This window comes from Mesoplodon mirus (genome assembly GCF_964341445.2).
Source record: "Mesoplodon mirus genome assembly, chromosome: 16".
In the NCBI taxonomy this organism is placed as follows: domain Eukaryota; kingdom Metazoa; phylum Chordata; class Mammalia; order Artiodactyla; family Ziphiidae; genus Mesoplodon; species Mesoplodon mirus.
Genome location: NC_138992.1, coordinates 44,180,548 through 44,201,300, shown reverse-complemented (window position 1 = coordinate 44,201,300; position 20,753 = coordinate 44,180,548). Strand labels below are relative to the sequence as shown.

Below are 20,753 nucleotides of genomic sequence, written 5' to 3'. Positions count from 1 at the left end.
ATATTATTCTTAAACAGATCAAAGATGGCCACAAATTCTTGACATTCTCTTACCTCCTCCCCTTGAATCTGAGCAAACTCTGTGACTGCTCTGACCAATCTAATATGACAGGCCCCTGCTGGTTTCCAGGCCTTAGTCTTGAAACCCAGACATGGTGCTGTAAAGAGCCCAAGCCATTTGGTGAGGTCATTTGTAGGTGCCCCTTCCAGTCTACAGGGGCAGCTAAACTCTAAACCAACAGACAGCATTAACTACCTGCCATGTGAGTAAGCCATCTGGCCATCCAGTCCAGTCAAGACTTTAAAGCACTCCAGACCTAGATGTTATCTGATTGCAACCACATCTTTGAGAAATGGCCACCTAAGACCAGTCAGCCCACAGACCCATGAAAGATAATAAGTTGTTGTTAAGCCAAAGTTTTCAAGTGCTTTTTTATGAGGTAATAATTTAAAAAAAAACAGATTAAAAGAAGTTGTTCAGGCAGAAGAAAGATAATACCAGTAATAAACATGGATTTACACAAAGAAATTAAGAGTGCTGGAAATGGAATAAATGAAGGTAAAATAAAATTCATTCTTTTATTTTTAAAAATTATTTTAAAAGATAATATACAAAAGCAAAAATAATAGCACTGTGCTGTGTATTTATAGCACAAGCTAAAGTAAAATTATGACAATAGAGCAAGAACGGGAGGGAATACGCTACAAAAAGGCTATGAGATCTAAGAAGTGAGTTTAGCAAGGTCAATACACAAAAATCAATAGTATTTCTATATCCTAGTATCCAAGATGTGGAATTTGAAATTTACAAAAATACCACTTAGCAATAGTATCAAAAAATACAAAATGCTTATAAATTTGACAAAAGATGCTCAAGACTCCTATGCTGAAAAAAACAAAGCACAGAGAGAAATGTCATGTTTATGGATCAAAGACTCAAAATTAAGATGTTAATTCTTTTCAAATTAATTTTTAAACTCAATCAAAATTCCAATAGGCTTTTTTGTAGAAATTGACAGCCTCATTTAAAACTTATATGGAAATGCAGAGGACCCAGAATAACAAATTTGAAAAAGAATAAAGTTAATGAACTTTCATTACTTGATTTCAAGACTTATCAGAAAGCTACAGCAGTCTGTAAAGTGTGATGATGACCAAGAGATAGACATATAGGGAATCTAGTATATAGCATGATGACTATAGTTGACAATACTATATTGTATATTGAAAGCTGCTAAGAGGGTATATCTTAATGTTCTCACTATAACAAAACAACAGCAACAAAATAGTGATTATGTGAAATGAAGGATATGTTAACTGAACTCATTGTGGTAAACATTTTACAACATACACATGTATCAAATCATCACATTCTATATCTTAAACTTACACATTATATGTCAATTATATCTCAATAAAGCTGGAAAAAAACAGACATAAATCAGTAGAACATAATAGAGTTTAGAAATAAATTCACACGTATATGATATAGTGATTTCAACAAACTCATATGATTCAGTGATAAAAAGACAAACAACTCAAATATTAGAAACAGGCAAAAGATTTGAACAGACACTTACCAAAAAGAAAAAAGAAAAATACAGATGGTAAATAAACTCATGATAAAATGTTCAATCTCATTAATTATTCAGAAAATACAAATATAAAATACAATGAGATACAACTACTCACACACTAAAATGGCTAAAAAATGAAGACTGACTATACCAAGTGTTGACAAGGATGTGAAGCAACTGGTACCTCACACACTACTAGTGGGAATGTAAGATGGTACAACAACTTTGGAAAACATTTTGGCAGTTTCAAACCAACTTAACATACAATTCATCAATTCCACTCCTGGTTATTGTGTGTATGCCCACACAAAGACGTGAACACAATTATCCACAGCAGCATTACTCATAATATCCCAAAACTAGATACAATCCAATGTCCATCAACTGAGATATAAATAAATTGTCCTATATTCACACAGCAGAATACTATTCCAAATTAAAAACAAACCAACTACTCCTATGTACAAGGACATGGAAGAATCTCAAAAACATTATGCTGAGCAAAAAATATCTAACACCAGGGCTTCCCTAGTGGCGCAGTGGTTGAGAGTCTGCCTGCCAATGCAGGGGACACGGGTTCATGCCCCAGTCCGGGAAGATCCCACATGCTGCGGAGCGGCTGGGCCCATGAGCCATGGCCGCTAAGCCTGCACGTCCAGAGCCTGTGCTCCACAACGGGAGAGACCACAACAGTGAGAGGCCCTCATACTTAAAAAAAAAAAAAAAAATCTAACACCAAAGAATATAGACTGTGTGATTTCATTTATATGAAATTTTAGAGCAGCCAAAACTAATTTATAGTTAAAGAAAGCAGATCAGCGGATGCCTGGAGGAGGGAGCACTAGGATTAGTGGAAGTGGGGACGGTGAATGACTGTAAAGGAATAAAAGAGTACTTTGGGGGAAGATGAAACTACAGCTCTATAGCTTCATTGTGGAGTTAGTTATGTGAGGTATATATTTATCAAAACTCTTTGAACAAATGGGTTCATTTTTCTGTATGTAAATTATATCTTAACAAAGTTGGTTTAAAAAAATACAGAGAGTTAGTAAAAAGTGTCCTTCTTTATAAATTATGTGATATATCTCTGACATAGATTCTGGTCGCTTTTGCATTATAATTGAAGCAGCAGACAAAATTTTAAACTTAGAAGTATATCTAATTAATTGATTTTTCTCTATAAAATTTACAATATTAATATACTCCTTTTTATTTATAAAGTTTCTAAAAGAAGGTCAAGGGTTCCAAAGAGAGGTATGAATATTATTATTGTATTAATTAGGGAAATGCTAACTACTGGAACACATAAAACAAAACATTACAATGGCTTAAAAAATTAATATAAAGCAAGTGTAATTAAGACATCATGGTACTGACACAGAGATACACAAATAGATCAATGGAAAAGAATTAAGAGTCCAGAAACAGGTTCTATTTATCTGAAAACTTATACAATAAAGATGGCATAAATCTGTATGGAAATAATAGATCATTCAATGAATTGTGATTTACAACTGGTCTTCTATATGAAAAAAATAGATTTCTATCTATATCATACAAAAATTAATTTCAGGTAGACTATACACTTAAATATTAAAGCAAAACTTTAAACCTTTTGGAAGAATATGTAGGAAAAATATCCTTTGATCTTAGGGATGAGAAAACTTCATAAACAATGACACAAAGAGTGAAATCATAAAAAAATTTAAAATATGACAACATTAAAATTTTAAAGTTTGAAAAAAAAACACACACAAAAAATAAACAATTCTCTCACAGACCAAGAGAAATGGGCAAATGATATGAACTGATAATTCACAAAAGAGAAAAACCAAATGGCCAAATTAAACATAAGAAAAGATGCTGCATTCAAAGTAATAAAGAATAAAAAATTAAAACTGATGAGGTACATTTCTCACCCATTAAACATGAAAAAAGAGTGAAAGTCTGACAATAACAAGGTAAGGATGTAGAAAAATCAGAGTACTTCATGCATTGCTTGTACAAATCACTTTGGAGAGAAATTTTATAGTATATAGCAATTCTACTCCAGGTTTATACTACTGAGAACCTCTCAAACATGTATAAAACATAACATACAGATGGGTGTTTATTGTAGCATTTATTATAAAATATTTCTATTTCTATTATAAAACAGAAACAAGTGTCATGCCCGTGACAAAAAATGGAACAAGAAATGTGGTAGCTTAATATATATATAAAGAGGTTATTCTGTATCAGCACATATTGGACTGCTTTACTCATTTTAACAGTTGCCTAGTATTCCATTTATAAATATATTTATGCTTGTCTATGCATAGTGTATTTCTGGAAGTTTCTAGATAAGAAAGGTGTACAATGGTTACTTCTGATCAGAGGAAATAGGTGACTGGGGGATAGAGATTGGAGGGAAACTTCACTAAATGTCATTTTGTATATTTTGAATTTTTAAATTTGTGACTATTTAGTCAAAAAATTAAATTAGAAAACCTTAAATATAAACCTAAATGTGAAAAAATATAGCAAAATATGTGTAGGTAAAATATTATTTATATAAAATTGTAGAACAGTTAAAACAATTCTATTTGTTATAGCAAAAGTACTAATACATTCACGAAAACAATAATAAATTGAGGCTAGTTATCTTAGGGAAGTATAGGAAGGAAATGGGATGGTTCAGGGATATATAGGTTTTTAAAATTTTACCTGTAAGGTTTTTTTCTTTAACATTTTCTAAAACAAATAAAATAAAATATTTAGATTTGAAAACGGTGAGCAACGGGTATTAATAAGTGTTTATTCTCTTTAATATATGCTTGAAATAGATCATAACTTTTAAAAAGTATATAAAGCACTTAGTATAGTACCTGGCACACAACAGCCATCTAACAAATGTTACTTTCCAGTCGTAATGTTTTATTTTATTATAATTTCTAAGACTTACTCTGCTAACTCCACTTTGTAAGTACTGTGTGTTGCATGGATATTCGTTTTCGAAGTTGAAAGGGAATACTGTTCCTGTTAGGAGAGAAAAAAAAACTGTTTTAAATATCTATTACTTCAATAAATGGTATACCACCACCTAAAAACCTTAAGTACCTAGGATATTCTAGGCACTGTTTTGAAATGTTTTCTGATAGTTCATTTACTCAACACAATGAAATGTCAGCAACCATGTTAGGTGATGGGTTTATAAGCAAGAAAAAAGCTCAGAGCTAAAAGAGTTCATAGCTTATTTTTTAAAAAAACAAGCTCATAAATAATGACTATAATAAAAAAAAGTTATGTGACAGGTACAGAGAAGATACCAGGGGAGAGTAGAGTGGGCTTTGGGGGTATCAACTAAGGCTTCACGAAAAGAAATAACTCAATCTGGGTCTTGAAGAAAAAGTATATTTCTTTGAGGATGTGAGTTGTCCAGAGAGTATAGAGGTATGCTGAGAAAGGCTAAAATTAATTTCTGATTTACTTAACTTTTCTGCTTAATAAACCCCTACTCCTGTCCAGATCTTAGGATATAATTAAATGAGAGATCAGGACTACCAGCCCACTCCTACCTACCCCTGAAATAGCCTTCAAGGGAAAGGATCAGTGGAAAACTGAACCTGTACAAATGAGGGAGGGACGAGTACTGTAAAAAGGCTAGTCACAGAAAGAAGCAGCTTCCAATGGTTTTATTTCCTTCGCTTTAGGAAAAAATCTGAGACTTCGCCCTACACAACTGCTTCTTCAGTGCACCAGAAGGATACAGCTTCAGCATTGCTAAACTATGGTCCAGAAGATCCCTTAATTTCATTTTGTCTGTCCTAAGTCACAGCCATCTTCAAAGGAAACATTACCAAAGTAGAGACAATCTTTGTAGGAACCAAAGATAGGAGAACAAATGGAGGACTAAGGAGCTGTGTCATTTCTATCTTTTCTGATTCATCTTTGTACCCAGTAAAAGGGCTATATTTTCCCTTTTCTAAGTAGCCAGTTATTCAGTTGAACACATGGACTAAACAGAATTTAAATAACTTTTATATTTTATATATATGTATAGACAAATATACTTAAAATATAAATATATATACTAGCAATAAAAATAATAAAAAGGTCACTATTCCAATTTAGAAATTAAATACCAAGTATTTCAAGAATTTGTCCAAAAGTTTAGTTTTATGGGCAAAAGAAAATATTTTAGAAAATTTAGATTTCCTGAAAAATTAGATTTTATGTTCCAGCTCAAGCACAGCCTTAATCTGTAAGTGTTGCTTGGTACTAATTTTTTTCAATTAGGTATACATTTTAAAGGCTAATGCTCTCTCCACATGACTGCCCTGCAGTGATCATAATCACAGGACACAATTTGTATTGAGAGTATCATTCTGAGCAGAAGCCAGTTGCTAACCATGAAAATGAGACATGAAAAAAAAAGATACACAAGTTGCTCTCAGGCAAAAATATACACGAGTTCTTCCCACCTTTGTTGGTCTGGTAGACCATTAAGAATTTTCTTAATGTAAGTCAAAACCACAATGAGGTATCACCTCACACAGGTCAGAATGGCCATCATCAAAAAGTCTACAAATAATAATTGCTGGAGAGGGTGTGGAGAAAAGGGAACCCTCCTACACTGTTGGTGGGAATATAAATGGGTGCAGCCACTATGGAAAACAGTATGGAGGTTCCTTAAAAAACTAAAAATAGAGTTAACATATGATCTAGCAATCCCACTCCCGGATATATATCCAGAAAAGACAAAATTTCTAATTCAAAAAGATACATGCATCCCAATGTTCATAGCAGCACTATTTACAATAGCCAAGATATGGAAACAACCCAAGTTCCCATCAACAGAAGATGTGACGTATACACAATGGAATATTAGCCATAAAAAAGCATGAAATAGTGCCATCTGCAGCAACATGAATGGACCTAGAGAATATTATACTTAGTGAAGTAAATCAGACAGAGACAAATATTATATGATACCATTTACATGTGGAATCTAAAAAATAATACAAATGAATCTATTATAAAACAGACACACAGACATAGAAAATAAACTTATGATTACCAAATGGGAAAGGGAGGAGCAGAGGGATAAATTAGGAGTATGGGATTAACAGATACAAACTACTATACACAAAATAGATAAGCAACAAAGATTTGCTGTATAGCACAATTAACTATATTTAATCTTATAATAACCTATAATGGAAATAATCTGAAGATATATATATATATATATATATATATATATATGTATATAACTGAATCATTACTGTATACCTGAAACTAACACAATATTGTAAATCAACTATATTTCAATAAAAAAAAAATCCTTCTCTTTGGTAATACTTCTAAATTCTTCAAACAGTGGAGATCATTGGTTTTCATTATTTTTTAAGTATCCATCATTTATATATTTATTTACTTATGTATCTTATACATATATTATTTATATATTATTTGGCCTTTCAAATATTAATTAGCCATTAACCAATTAATTTTTTAAAATGTGTACCCTAGATTACTCACCAGGGGGAGAAGTCAGATGACGAACAGGTCTTGCTGGTTGAAGTGGTTTACCAATCAATTTTTTGGTTTCCATTATCTCAAAGACCTTGAGGTTCCATACTTTAGGTGGGAAAAATACATTTTATCTTCTAGACAAGATAATCAATTTGCTTTAACATATATACAAATAACCACGACATTCATTTGAAGATAACTATTTTATAAGTTAAGGTGGAACACACAAAACAAAGCATTTAAAATAACATGCAACAACCATAGACCCCTTTACAGCATCTGTCACAACTGAATATTCCCTCTTTAAGACATTTTCCTCCCTTAACTCCACTGACTCTTTTATTTAAGTTTTGTTTCCTATTTCTTTGATTGCCTCTTCTAACTTCCTTAGCTGATTCCTACTTTTCTCCAATTAAATTTAGGGATTTGTCCAAATTTGGCTTTGGTCCTCTTAGCTACTCTCATCTATTCTTATGATTGCAATTACCTATCTGCATGATAAATATGCCCTAATTTACACATCCAGCATCTACCTCTCTTTTAAATTCCAGTTTTATCTAATTTCCAAAAGATATTTCCATTTATATCTTACTATAGGTACCTCATATTCAACATATCCAAAATTGCAGTACTATTTACAATAGCCAGGACGTGGAAGCAACCTGAGCATCCATCGACAGATGAATAGATAAAGAAGATGTGGTACATATATACAATGGAATATTACTCAGCCATAAAAAGAAATGAAATTGAGTTATTTGTGGTGAGGTGGGCAGACCTAGAGTCTGTCATACAGAGTGAAGTAAGTCAGAAAGAGAAAAATACCATATGCTAACACATATATATGGAATCTAAAAAAAAGGTTCTGAAGAACCTAGGGGCATGACAGGAATAAAGATGCAGACGTAGAGAATGGACTTGAAGACATGGGGAGGAGGAAGGGTAAGCTGGGATGAAGTGAGAGAGTGGCATTGACATATATACACTACCAAATGTAAAATAGATAGCTAGTGGGAAGCAGCCGCATAGCACAGGGAGATCAGCTCAGTGTTTTGTGTCCCCTTAGAGGGGTGGAATAGGGAGGGGGGGTGGGAGATGCAAGAGGGAGGGGATACGGGGATATATGTATACGTATAGATGATTCACTTTGTTATACAGCAGAAATTAACACAACAATGTAAAACAATTATACTCCAATAAAGATGTTTAAAAAAAAAAGACTACTTGGCACAAGGCAAGTGCTAAATAAATACTATTATTATTTAAAAAAATCAAATTCATTACTTTGATTCCAAAGACGTCCCTCCTCCTGTATTCCTTAAAGTCATCACCAACTCCCTCATATCACCCTCAGTTAAAGACACCTTAAATTTGTCTATGTTAGAGCCCCCACACCATAATCAGTCTCTAATTCCTATCCATTCTACTCCCAAAATATCTCTCAAATATATTTTCTTTACTCCCACCACTACTCTTTTAGTCCCACAGTAGTTCTTAATTCATCTCCCTGAACACCTAGACTGATTTAAATACTCTCTCTCCCTATGTACCTATGTACCTGGGACACAGTGAATATGCCCATATCATGGCACTTAGAGAACACTGTACTATACTATACTATATACCACACTATAATGGCTGATTTGTCTGCCATACTAGGTAAAAGTGAGGAACAGAGTCTTCTTAAAGTGAGGAACAATATTTTCATTCCTCCCGTGCCCCCTACAACTAACTCAATACTTGGACTGGATCCAAAGTAGGTGTAAAACAAGCATCTGCTGAACAAATGGGTAAATACAGTCTCCAAACTATGATCTCCTTACACACATACCTGCTTAAAAAACTTCAGTACCCCATCACCTCCTGAATTGTTAACAGAAACAGGACCCAACATCCATGTGTCATGCAGAGTAAACCACTTACCTATGTCACATTATTTAATATTCAGTACAACTTTATAAATTAAGCACTATTAACAGTTAGAGCTCAGGTCTTGGGTCAGCCTACCTAGGTTCATATCATAGCTCTACCACTTAGTTATGTAATTATGGAAAACAATAACCCCTATCTCCTAAGTTTGATGTGAAGACTAAAAAAGAAAATCTGTATAAAGCATTAGCACAATGCCTGGTACATAGTAAAAGTTAAATAAATGTTAATTTTATCATTTTTTATCCTCATTTTACAGAGAAGGCTTAGAGAAATCGGTAACTTGCCCAAGGTCATGAGTCTAAAAAGTGATGGGTATGCTCATCCCCATGCTTTTGGCCAACATGCTATGATCAAGCTAGCCCCATACTCTCTTTCCACCTCCCACACAGGCAGAACTGTCCAAGTTTCATTAAGTACCCTTCTTATGTGCTCATAAATCACCCCTGTATCCTCTTCCAGTGTGGTATTTATTGCATTAGTTTCAATTACCTATTATCTGACTATAAAATTATAGCTGTATCACTCAGGTATATCTCTAACGGCTAGCACAGTGTCTAATACACAGTACATGTTCAATAAGTTGTTGAATTCATAAATGTTATTTTGTTTCATCATATATATTCAGGTGCTCTGTTTGGAGTTCCCTCACTCTCCCTGCTGCTCTTCTCCCAAATTGCTATTCATCCTTCAAAACGAAGGTCAAGTTCTCTCTACTTCCTTGGAAAGTATCCTCATGTCTCAATGCTAACATTGAATAAAATAGTTCACATGAAGTTCTCTAGTTCCTAACAAATAGTTGATAGTAAAATAACAATAAAGGTAGCAACAATAATGATTTTTCTTTCTTCCTCCAGAGGTCCATATTGTATTGGGTTGGCCAAAAAGTTCATTCGGGTTTTTTCATAACTTCTTATGAAAAAGCTGAACAAATTTTTGACCAACCCAATATTTTGCCTATTAATTTTTCTAAAATGTATCATACAAAAAATCTATTATATGCCTAATTGGTTAGACTGTGAGTTAGTTGAAGTCAAAAAAACTAGAGTTTATTTATCTTTGTATCTTAGTAGCTGCAACATAATTAGTTTTACTAAATAAATCTATAAATTTAAATACCTCCTATTTAATGAAAATCTTCTGATGCCTGAATGGACCAAAAGCTTTCCAAATTTTGATACCTATCAAGACAAAGTCAAAAGTAAAACTCCACCTGATTTTGCACCTGCTCATCCAGAAACTGATTGTAACCCATGATTTTAAGCAGAGGTTGGTCTAAGTGACTGTTTCCCTAAGTATAAAATAGGGAAACACTCCAAAGAAATGCTTTACGCTCCAAAGAAATGCTTTCATCTTAAAAAAATGCCTTTGGACATAATTCAAGTGTTAAAATCATAAATTTATAAACAATCTCTCAAAGTTAGCAATGGTAACTAAGCACAAAATAGTTACTTTTTCTTGAAATTCGGAGATACGCAAGCCAGTACTCTAAGTTAACACCCATCTAGATTTGTAATGTGTATGTTAACTGGTATTTCAGCATAGTGATTAACAACCTTCTAAACAAAACTAATACATAATAGGAAACAAAAAAAGTTATAAGCATATATAGCAAAAAATCCCACTTCAAATATTTATTGAATATTTTCTATGTGGAAGGGAATATTTTAATATGGACCAAAGAACAGTCTAATATTGCATTATTTAATGTTTATCCTAGCCATTTTAATTAGGACCCTAATACTAGTAGTAGTAATTTTCCATCCTGTTTCCCATATGAATAGAATACAATAGAGTACTTTGGCACACACTTTTATTTTTCATTGCTCAGCTGAAATCGAGTTGGTAGGTTGTAAAGTCTTTCCAGTTGCTGAGCAATGCAAATCCCCAGTATTCAATGCAAATCCACAGTTTTCAAGAGTTGGGGAGTTACGGAACTCATATGATTTTACAACACATGTAAATAAACAAGCAAACAAACAAAAAGATTTTTCAGTACCACCTACCCTTTCAATTTGTAGTATGAAAACTACAGCAAAGTCCCCAGATACATAAATCCACATCAGTTAAGGAAATTAGAAAAGATGATGCCATACAATACTCTATTCAATATGTTTTTTTTTTTTAAAGTAAACTATGTCTGCATAGAGACAGTGACATTATAGGGAATAAGTTTGGGATGCATACTACATAACAGCATCATGTCTTAAACAGTGTTACTAATGGAAAAGTATTTACCTTATACAATAATAAGCAATTATTATTGTAAAACTGATCTAGGATCATAATCTATGAAGGACAGGGATCCACAAACCAAAGCCTAATTCTCAGTTTGGGTTACAAATAAAGACAGCTGAACTACACAGTCAGCATATAAAATAACTTCAGTCTTAAACTCTAATGTCTGCTCACTCATTGAATGTAGAACTCCTTTCCTTTGAAGCTACCTAGGTTAGGCATTTATGATATCACGTGTTACAAAGAACAGTTGCAAAAAAAACATAACCCTACCTACAACATTGGGTAGCAAGTAGTGGGCCTGTCATAAAGTTGTCTTTGAAATGTAAATATATAGTTTTGTGGTATAAATATTTTTTAAAGGACATTTTGATCCAATGTCTCAAAAATTCATTATATTAACACATGCTGAGAAATGGTTACTAACTAAAGTTTTTTTTTTTCAAGTTTACACAAATCATCTTAAAATGCCAAGTGGTATGAACAGAACACTGGTTTGCAAGTCAGGAAACCTGTGTAGGTGCTATTCTTCATCTAGAATACTAACTATATCTTAGGTTATTTGTTTGTTTAAAAAAAATATATCAAACTAAATATAAGGGCCCACCAATTCTGAAATTACAAATTACAAAATAACCTAAAATTTTCTAAAATATAGTACCATGAGATAAGTATATATACTGATCAAATTTTCATTACCCAACATATCCTATTCTTTTTCAATTAAAACTCCATTTTTTGAGATCCTACTACATGTTAAATGCTTTACATATACTATCTCATTTAATTTTGAGCCATACATTAACTGTTGTAGAAAATCATAGCTACTTTACAGATGAGAAACCTGAGCCTAAGAAAAATAAGAGATGTGCTCAAGTTCACACAGTTAGTAATTGGTAGAAATGAGGTTCCGACTATAAAGTTCACCCCCTTGTCTCTAAACTTGTGTGTTTGGTAAGTAAAAGACACCTGACTCTCCACTATTCCATGTGGACACTGCTTGTATGGAAAAAAAAATTAATTATGAGAAGGAACATTTACGTATAAAACCTTGCTGAATAAATTGGTGTGTGCTAATAATTTTCATTTCCTCAATTTTCAATTTTTCTTCAACTACTAAATAAAATGTGGGATTACTATGCTTTCCTCACTCTGTAGACATGGTACACTGCCATTCTAATCCACAGAATGGATTAGATATATGAAACATAATATGTATTATACTTAGAAGCTGAATATTATACTTAAAATTTACAACTTAAATTCTAGATTTCTTTAGAAACTGCTGATGGTTCTGCTGCAATTAAGAAATAAGAGCATACAAAATTAAAGAAATAAGCTGAGAGAAGAAGTGAAAAGACCATGTTTTCATTTACCTCATGTATATTTCCCATATAGGATTATACCAGATAGGATTTAATCTTAATTTTCAACTTCAAAATATCTCTTTTGCAAAGTTAGGATTCCTTAAAGCCAAATGCTGCTTGTAGTAAACAGCACAAACTGATAACCTGATAGATGAAAAATAACATAAAGGAAATATAGAGGAGTACAGGATAAACTAATTACGACTTACATGACAAAAGACACTTTATACTCCACAAATCGTGTTGCCATACGCAGGAAAAATTAAAACTAAAATATCAAAAATTTATGAGCCCAGAGTGTCCCCTTATATTTTCCATTTCATGCTTTCTGACCAAAAAAAAAGTTTTTTCTCTGTGAAGCATCTTTCAATACAAGCATAATTTAACATTGAGGTGGGTTAAAACTGTCCAGGTAATGGGTGTTGGTGGTTGTCATAACTGATGTAACTGTCCTTTTTCAGGTTTTTTTTTTTTTTTTTAGTTTTGCTAAAATATCAGCAATTATAATCTTTTGATACAAATATGTTGTACACCTGAAACTATTATAATGTTATATGTCAACTTTTGTAAAACAGTATACCCTTACATACAAGTTGCATAGAACATCTTCAAATACGTTCATTAACCATTTGATTTCCTTCTGTGAAGTGACCACATGTCTTTTGATTCTTTATTCTTACTGGGTTTTCTTTTCTTATTGAATTTAATTTATTATTAATAAAAACAACTACAGTAATCTCAAAAACAAAAACAAACTGCTGCCCAAAATTAGTAAGGATGATTCTAGGGCATGGGAAACAGTCTTCAAACCATCCCACTACCTAGGACCAGGTCCTGGGACAGCGGGCGATGTGCACCTCCTTTTGGGGGCTTTTTATGTGTTTGTTTTATTTTATCAATATCCCTTCAGCAGTGTAATTCCCTTGGCCACTTGCCCCTCGCCCGGTTTTCCACACCGGTCCCCACCTCTTTCCTTCCGACCTGCTCGCTCCCTTCGCACTCTAAGAACCACCTTGGGGACCCTGTGGAGGCTCTGCCTGATTTGCGCCGACTGACCCCAGAGATTCTCTCCCTCACCTCAACCTCCCCCGTGTCCGCCCTCGTAGACGGCGTCCACCGGCCTCCTCACACGCCGGGGCCTGACTTCTGTCCCCGTATGGCTCGTCATCCCCAGCCACCTACCGCCTTAAGATCCGGGAGGATTACGAGGCAAGCAGCCGCTTCGCGGCGCTCAGCCCTAGACGCCGCGGCCGAGCGCCCGGCTGCCCGTCCGGGAGCGACTGCAGCCGCGAGTCCGCTCCAGGCCCTGGGTGGCGGCGAAGGGGGCGGGGCAGACGGCGGCGAAGGGGGCGGGGCAGACGGCGGCTCCCAGGGCGTTGGGCGGGCGCGGGGCGGGGCCTCGAGCGCCTGGGGCCCAGAGCGCGGCGTAGCCCGGCGGGAGCAGTACTGTTAAACCGGCGGCGTGCGTTTGCCGGGATGTGCAGGGTGTGAGGGGCGGGCGCAGCGTCTCGGGAGCCGCGCGTGGTGCGGAGGCTTCGCCGAGGTGCTGACAGGCTCGCCCTGGACGGGGCGCGCCCGCATGAACAGCCTTTGGGACCCCAGCCGGCGGTCCTGCTTGCCCGACACGGGGAGGCGCGAGACGAGACGTCTGCGCGTTGCCTGGCGGCGGACTCCAGACAGCGTCTGTGAGCTAGGCCGCCTCTGTGAGCGAGGCCTCCCGTGAGCTGACGACTGAGCCCCTCCCGCGTTAGAGCTGCCGGCGGATCCCGCAGGCGCTGGCCGCTGTCCCTGGCCTGAGTCTAAGTGGTGCTAGGATTCGGGCTGTCATGGAATAAGGGAAATGGTTAACTTCAGACAGGAATACATATCTCACACAGACTGCCGTCCTGAAAGGAACAAAATTGGTTGAAGCGACTCCATCTGAATCCAAATCCTTTATTTTTAATTTTCACTTTTATTACTTTACTCAATTTTTCACTGTTATTTTGAGGGTCCCCACTTGGTACTACCACTAAACTAGGGGACGTGGAGGCGGAACACGGGTGTAATTACAGGGCTCACAATCTGGTGGGCCCCTAGGCTGGTGAACAAATTCTGTGGGCTGTGCTAAGTATTGCGATAGGGGAATAGATTTAAGTTGGGAGCATAGTGTAAGGAATGCCTAAATGACCCTTAGGCTTGGAATGTTAGAGCCGTTTTCGGAACAGCTTATGCTTGGTTTCTTCCAGCTGGCTGGAGGAAGAACGCAAGGAAGAAGAGACGGTGCAAAGGGAAAAGAAAACTTGTCTGGCGTACAGTAGTTGGAGTAGGGGAAACAGCAGTGTGGAAAGGAAACAGGAGAAGTGGACATGAATCAAAAGTTTGAATCTTTCATAACTTATCTTTTTGAATATTGGAAGGTTCATTCTCACAGCACTATGGAGGGCAGATTGTGTGTGTGGGGGGGGTGTAAGATATAACAATATTAGACCACAGAAGGCTTCCTTGGGGGTGTCTGCAATAACTCCAATAAAAAATAATGATGTCTGAGATAAGTACTGAAGAAGAAGGGATAGATCTGAGAGATGCTGCTGAAGTGAAATCAATAGTTTTGTGACAGACTGGGTGGAAGGAGTGAATAAGAAGAGAATCTAGGGTGACTCGGGGTTTCTGAATTGGGTGAACAAGTGAATAAGTGGTGATGACATAAGATAGGGAACACAAGAGGCAGAACAGGTTTGAGGAGGGAAATGATGAGTTCAAATTGGGACTTGTAAATATGAGATTATAAAAGAATATTTAAGTTGAGGTTTTCAAACAGCTGTTTTATGTACACACACAAAAAATATGTACCCATACGTATATAACATATACATACACGTTATAGATAAATTGGAACATTAGGAAAGGGATGTTGATTAAGAAAACTTACCCATTCCAGAAAGAAGTATTTAGAAAGAGGACTCAAAAGGCAAGTCACCTGCAAAGGAGGCTGTGTAAAGGCAAAGAAAGCTTGACTGGAATGGGATAACTGAAGATGGAATGCCTCTTTGAATAGGGATCATCTAAGCTAGGCCTGAATGCTGATGTAGAATAGGAAAAAGGTATTTAGGGAAAGGGAACTGTAGGTATTAATGTCCTGGGGTGAGAAAAAACAAAGTTTAGCATATTTCAGAAACTGATTAAGACCAGTATGGTTGAATAGAAAGCAAGAAGAGAATGCTGAAGATGAGTTTGGAGAGACAGGAAAAGCTGAAATCCTACAGTGTTTTGTAGGCTCCAGTAAGGAGACTGAATTTTATTTTAAGAGCAATGGAAAGCATTGAAGGGTTTAAGTGGGACAGTAATATGGTAGGATTTACCATTTTAAAAGGTGTGGAGTTTCACAATCACTTCCTTGCATAGTCAAGTTATTGCTAGCTATTTAGGTGTAGAAAAGCCTTCCGGCAACATTTTTACCTTCCACTGAGACAGCTCATCTGGCTTCAGACACTGAAGTGCAGGTCAGAGGAGGTGTCATGATAAGAACATGTCCTGTGGCATGAAGCACCAGAAGTCTGTGGATAATGAAGTCAGTAAATCCTTTCAACCCCCAGATGTAAAAAATTGTAGGTGTAGGATTCCGTTCTCATTAATCTAGTCAAAATAGAAGTTTTCTTCTTGAGGAATATGTTTAACAATGTAACATATACAATTATATATATATATATATATATAACATACAATAAAATTATTTTTTACATATTACTAAATGAAATCAATAGAAATTATGATAAAAAAGTGAGTTGGAAGAAAAATTTTTTTTCAAATAAAACCAAAATCAGTAATCTATTTCAAGGTATAAATACATTTTAAATATAGTTAATAAGCAGACTCCTAATTTTTTGGATAATTGATGAAGAAGAATAAATTATATAAACACATTGAAATTTAAAAAAATCTCTTGTTGATTTGGTAAGAAATATTGGCATCTACAAGGATAATCCAGAACTCATAATATACATCTACAAAAAGAGCTTAACAACAGGTTAGTGAACAAATTAAATACTAATTACACTGCCCAAGAACATTGAAATGCCCTGAAATCATTGAGCTCACATAAGAAACTCATGACGTTTCCCCAAATTTAACAACACTAAAAATTGACACTACAAGTTGTTACTGAAATTAACTTTTCTAAACTTTCAATAATAAAAGTAAATTTTGATTGCCTATCCTGGAGAAAATACCAAATTATTTATTCTCACAAAGAAAATGCACTATAAAATTGTTTTCAAATGAAGAGGCAATCAAAAAACTAAAAACTAAAAATGCAGGCAGTTAATTTAAAATATTTTAATGGATTTTTTCATGTTTGTGGTATTTGTCAGCTTTTAAAACTTTTTAATTTGTTGTCATTGCATTGTTTTTCTCATTCTAAATAAATATATACTTTGGTTCAAAAAAAAGGAGGTTTGGAGACTGTATCAAGGAAAATACAAAAGTGGAAATAGGAATCCCAGTTCCCAATTAGAAGGATAATAATTAAGAGTTAAATGTGTCTTACTACTTGTAAGTAGAGGTTTTATTTACAATTGTATTTTCTTAGCTTATTTAACTTTACCTTCACAATACCTTACATTTAGTTAATAAAACCTTGTATGAGCACAAGTAACACACACACAAACTGGTTTCTTGTTCTCATGGTAGGTACTGTCAAGTTAGGGTGCAGTTACACAGAGACAATTCCAATTCAATAGCTAATTGTTAAGATAAAGGCACTCAAAGTGTGCCTGTGTGGTTCTAATGAAAGTCTGGGAGTTGGGAAAAGCTGAAGAGGTAGCATTACCTAGTGTTTACCAAATGATCTCCTTACCAACCTCCTGTCAGTATTCTTCCTCTTATTATTCCACAAACATCTACAAAGCATTTTATGGAAGATACACATACACACACCCCCACATACAGATAATCATTGAAACAATGCATGAAAAGCTATAATAGAGATTTGGCTCCACTCAGCTTAGTTCAAGAAAAAAAAAAAAAAACAGTTTTGAAAGTCTATGCCTATTATGTGCCAGGCACTGAGGATATAAAAAACAGACTGAAATACGACTAGCATGACTGAGGCACAACTAGTAAGAAGAGAACAATAGTCTAAGAGTACCTATAAACCTGTAAGTAAAACAGAGGGTAGTATATATGACAGAAGTATTTACATGGAATAGAAGTAGTACAAGGAAATAATTCTGTCTGTGGGTGGAAAGGAGGAGAGGAAGGATCATGGAAGAGTTTACAGGGGAGGTAATGCCTAAGCAGGATTTTCAAGGATAGAAAGGAGTTTACCAAGTTAGACAGGGATATTCCTTGCAGGCAGAAGGACATGTCCAAAGGCATATAGAAATAAAACAGAAGTCAATACCAAAAAATATCAGTAATTCAATACTGCAGAAACACAAAATACGAGACACTGCTTGGGTGGTGGTTCAATATTAGGCTAAAGAAGAAGGAAGAGCCTTTTATCTCCCTTATAAGGATGAAGAGAGATGCTGAAGGACTTTAGGTAGGGTATGATAAGATCTTATGTGCATCTAAAAAATAATCACTTAGGTGACTAATGAGGAAAATGGATTGAGGAGAGGTACAGGCAGCAGGCAAGGCAAAAATAGAAGCAGAGGGACCTGTTCATAGCCTTTTACAGGAAATGTTGATGAGAGCCACAATTAAGATAGGGAGGAACCATGAAGAGACGTGTACATACTTCAGAGAATAGGGAAAACTGATGGATTGTAGAGGGTGTGAGATGAGAAATTAAAATGGTGATGCCAGTTATCGATTTAGGCAGCCAGATGGATCTCAGAAACAATGAAAAGATATTGTGAGTTCCCTGAGGAGGAATGAGGGAATGGAATGAATCTAGAGTGTAGGTGGAGGAATGGAACAAAGGTAAGAATAGGTGAAATAAGAAAACAACCGCTGTAAGAGGAAGGGGGGCTCTGTGAAAAGTGTGGTAAGGGGCTTTAGGACTAAAGTTTTCATATGGTATCTGTGGGAAATTTGCAGAGAGAGCCGAAGACAGGTAAACAACGTTGAGGTGCAATTGAAGGTAAAGATCAAAAATATGTAGTGGCATTAATCTTTGTGGTTATGGGATTCATTGGTAAATATAGAAGATGACAGATTGGAATAATCAAGAAATTAGAAGTGTTGAAGGTGATATTCAGGAATGGCAGTACAAAAAGAGTCAGAATTTTGGATAGAGGAAGCATATGTTCAGAGAGTGGATATCTGAGTATGAGTTTGGAGATGGAGCGGTTCTAACTATGGGCGCCCAGAGTGCAGCTACAGTGGTGAATAGCAGGTGTGTAATGGAGATGAAGGTCACTGGACTTGAGGGAATCAAAGAAATGAGTCCAGACCAGAGTATTAGAGAGGCCATTCACATTGACATTTAAATCAGTGGCATGTGATAAGAATGAAAACCAGATACTGAAGTCTGCATTAATTACGGGGGAGTAAAAGAAGACCTGTGGATGGCAGATGGTAGGCAGAGAGGAACTTTTAAAGGAAGGAGTCATACAGCAGGTGTGTAGGAAGAGGCCAGGAAAAAATAAGGCATTACATAACCTAAGGAATTATCTACAAATCTCCTAAGCTTATTCTTGCTAAATGCTTAATGACTAATGAAAATGTAATACATTTTCTCCAAGATTATTTAAATATCAAATATCTTAAGCCAATGGTGTATTTGGCATAGAGTATCAGACACTGTGGCAAGGCTTTTCAGAAAATTTTATTTAAACACTGGGAACTTACAGTAGTTCTATATCCAAACATTACACATACACATAAGACACTTAAAAACTTCAGAGCAATGTGTGTGATCACTTCCTTTTTAGCAAGTTAACTTAAATGAGTTTCAGTTACATTTACAAAACTGAAAACTCTCTCTGTGGAGGATCAAAGACTCTCACCTGTTAAATTGCAAACTGTACTCAGATATTTAGCCTTACCGAAAAACTTATTTGGGAGGCAGTCCCAAAAGAATATAGGCTTCTCATTTTTGTTTTTCACATGGTATTCCACCTAAGGTCAAACACATGCGCATTTATCAAACATAAAGAACCTTAGTATTTATTTAAATTTGTAACTGAACATGTAAAATTTTAAAAATTAAAAGCCAGGCTTCCCTGGTGGCGCAGTGGTTGAAAGTCCGCCTGCTGATGCAGGGGATACGGGTTCGTGCCCCGGTCCGGGAAGATCCCATATGCCGCGGAGCAGCTGGGCCTGTGAGCCATGGCCGCTGAGCCTGCGCATCCGGAGCTTGTGCTCCACAATGGGAGAGGCCACAACAGTGAGAGGCCCGTGTACCGCAAAAAAAAAAAAAAAAAAAAAAAAAAAAAAAAAAAAAAAAAATTAAAAGCCTTTACAAACATTGTTTTAGCATTTTGTGCTATTTAACAATCATTTTAATAAATATTGCTATTACAGGAAAGATGTTATATTAATTAAAATTCATTGTATGTCAATTTCCTTATATTTAATATGTAATATTCCTACTTATTTCCTATGATTTTGTTAATTATAAAAAAGAAAATAAATACATGTAATAATATTTAAGATAAAATGTTATAAAATTAATAAAGTCTGATATAATAAAATAAAAAAATGTTTTTTAAACTAGAGTATTCTATTCTTTGTGAAATGAATACTTAGGACAAATATTTTATTTTCTTCCCAGAGATGAGTTACACACAATGAAGAGCAAGGGGCACAAAAATTCAGAAGTTATTCTCTACAATGCAAAGCACAATAAAATCTCAAGTTGTAGTGGAAAGCAGATAAATTTTGGAGGCAGACAGACTGATTCCAACTGGCTCCATCACATATAAGCTGAGTGACCTTTACTAACACTAAGGTTTTTTTCTTCAGTGCTTACTACATAAATATGTACATGTGTACCAAAACCACACTGAATAAATGCAAATTTAGATTTTATAGTAATTTTTGCAGACCATGAACATGGTAGTGGCTGTAGACTTTCATGATTGCATAGAAGCACAAGTATAGCTAGATCAAAAATAAACAAAATCTAAACAAAAGAAATGGTGTTATTACTCAAATACAATCAAAGCTTTTTCTATATTAGAAAATGTGAATGCCAGAGA

At 35.3% G+C, this 20,753-nt stretch overlaps 1 protein-coding gene across 1 annotated transcript in view; it reads right to left on the bottom strand.

Moving 5' to 3' along the window:
* Positions 1 to 13,929, bottom strand: part of LOC309792168 (uncharacterized protein C8orf88) — a 57,516-nt gene extending 43,587 nt beyond the window's left edge. Inside the window, exons 1-3 of the mRNA XM_082601539.1 lie at positions 13,810 to 13,929; positions 7,100 to 7,198; positions 4,521 to 4,594 (exon numbers count right to left, since the gene is read on the bottom strand). Of these exons, the coding sequence (XP_082457665.1) occupies positions 4,521 to 4,594; positions 7,100 to 7,172 (147 nt within the window). The 5' untranslated portion in view covers positions 7,173 to 7,198; positions 13,810 to 13,929. The remainder of the gene's footprint in view (positions 1 to 4,520; positions 4,595 to 7,099; positions 7,199 to 13,809) is intronic.
* Positions 13,930 to 20,753: the final 6,824 nt, after the last annotated feature.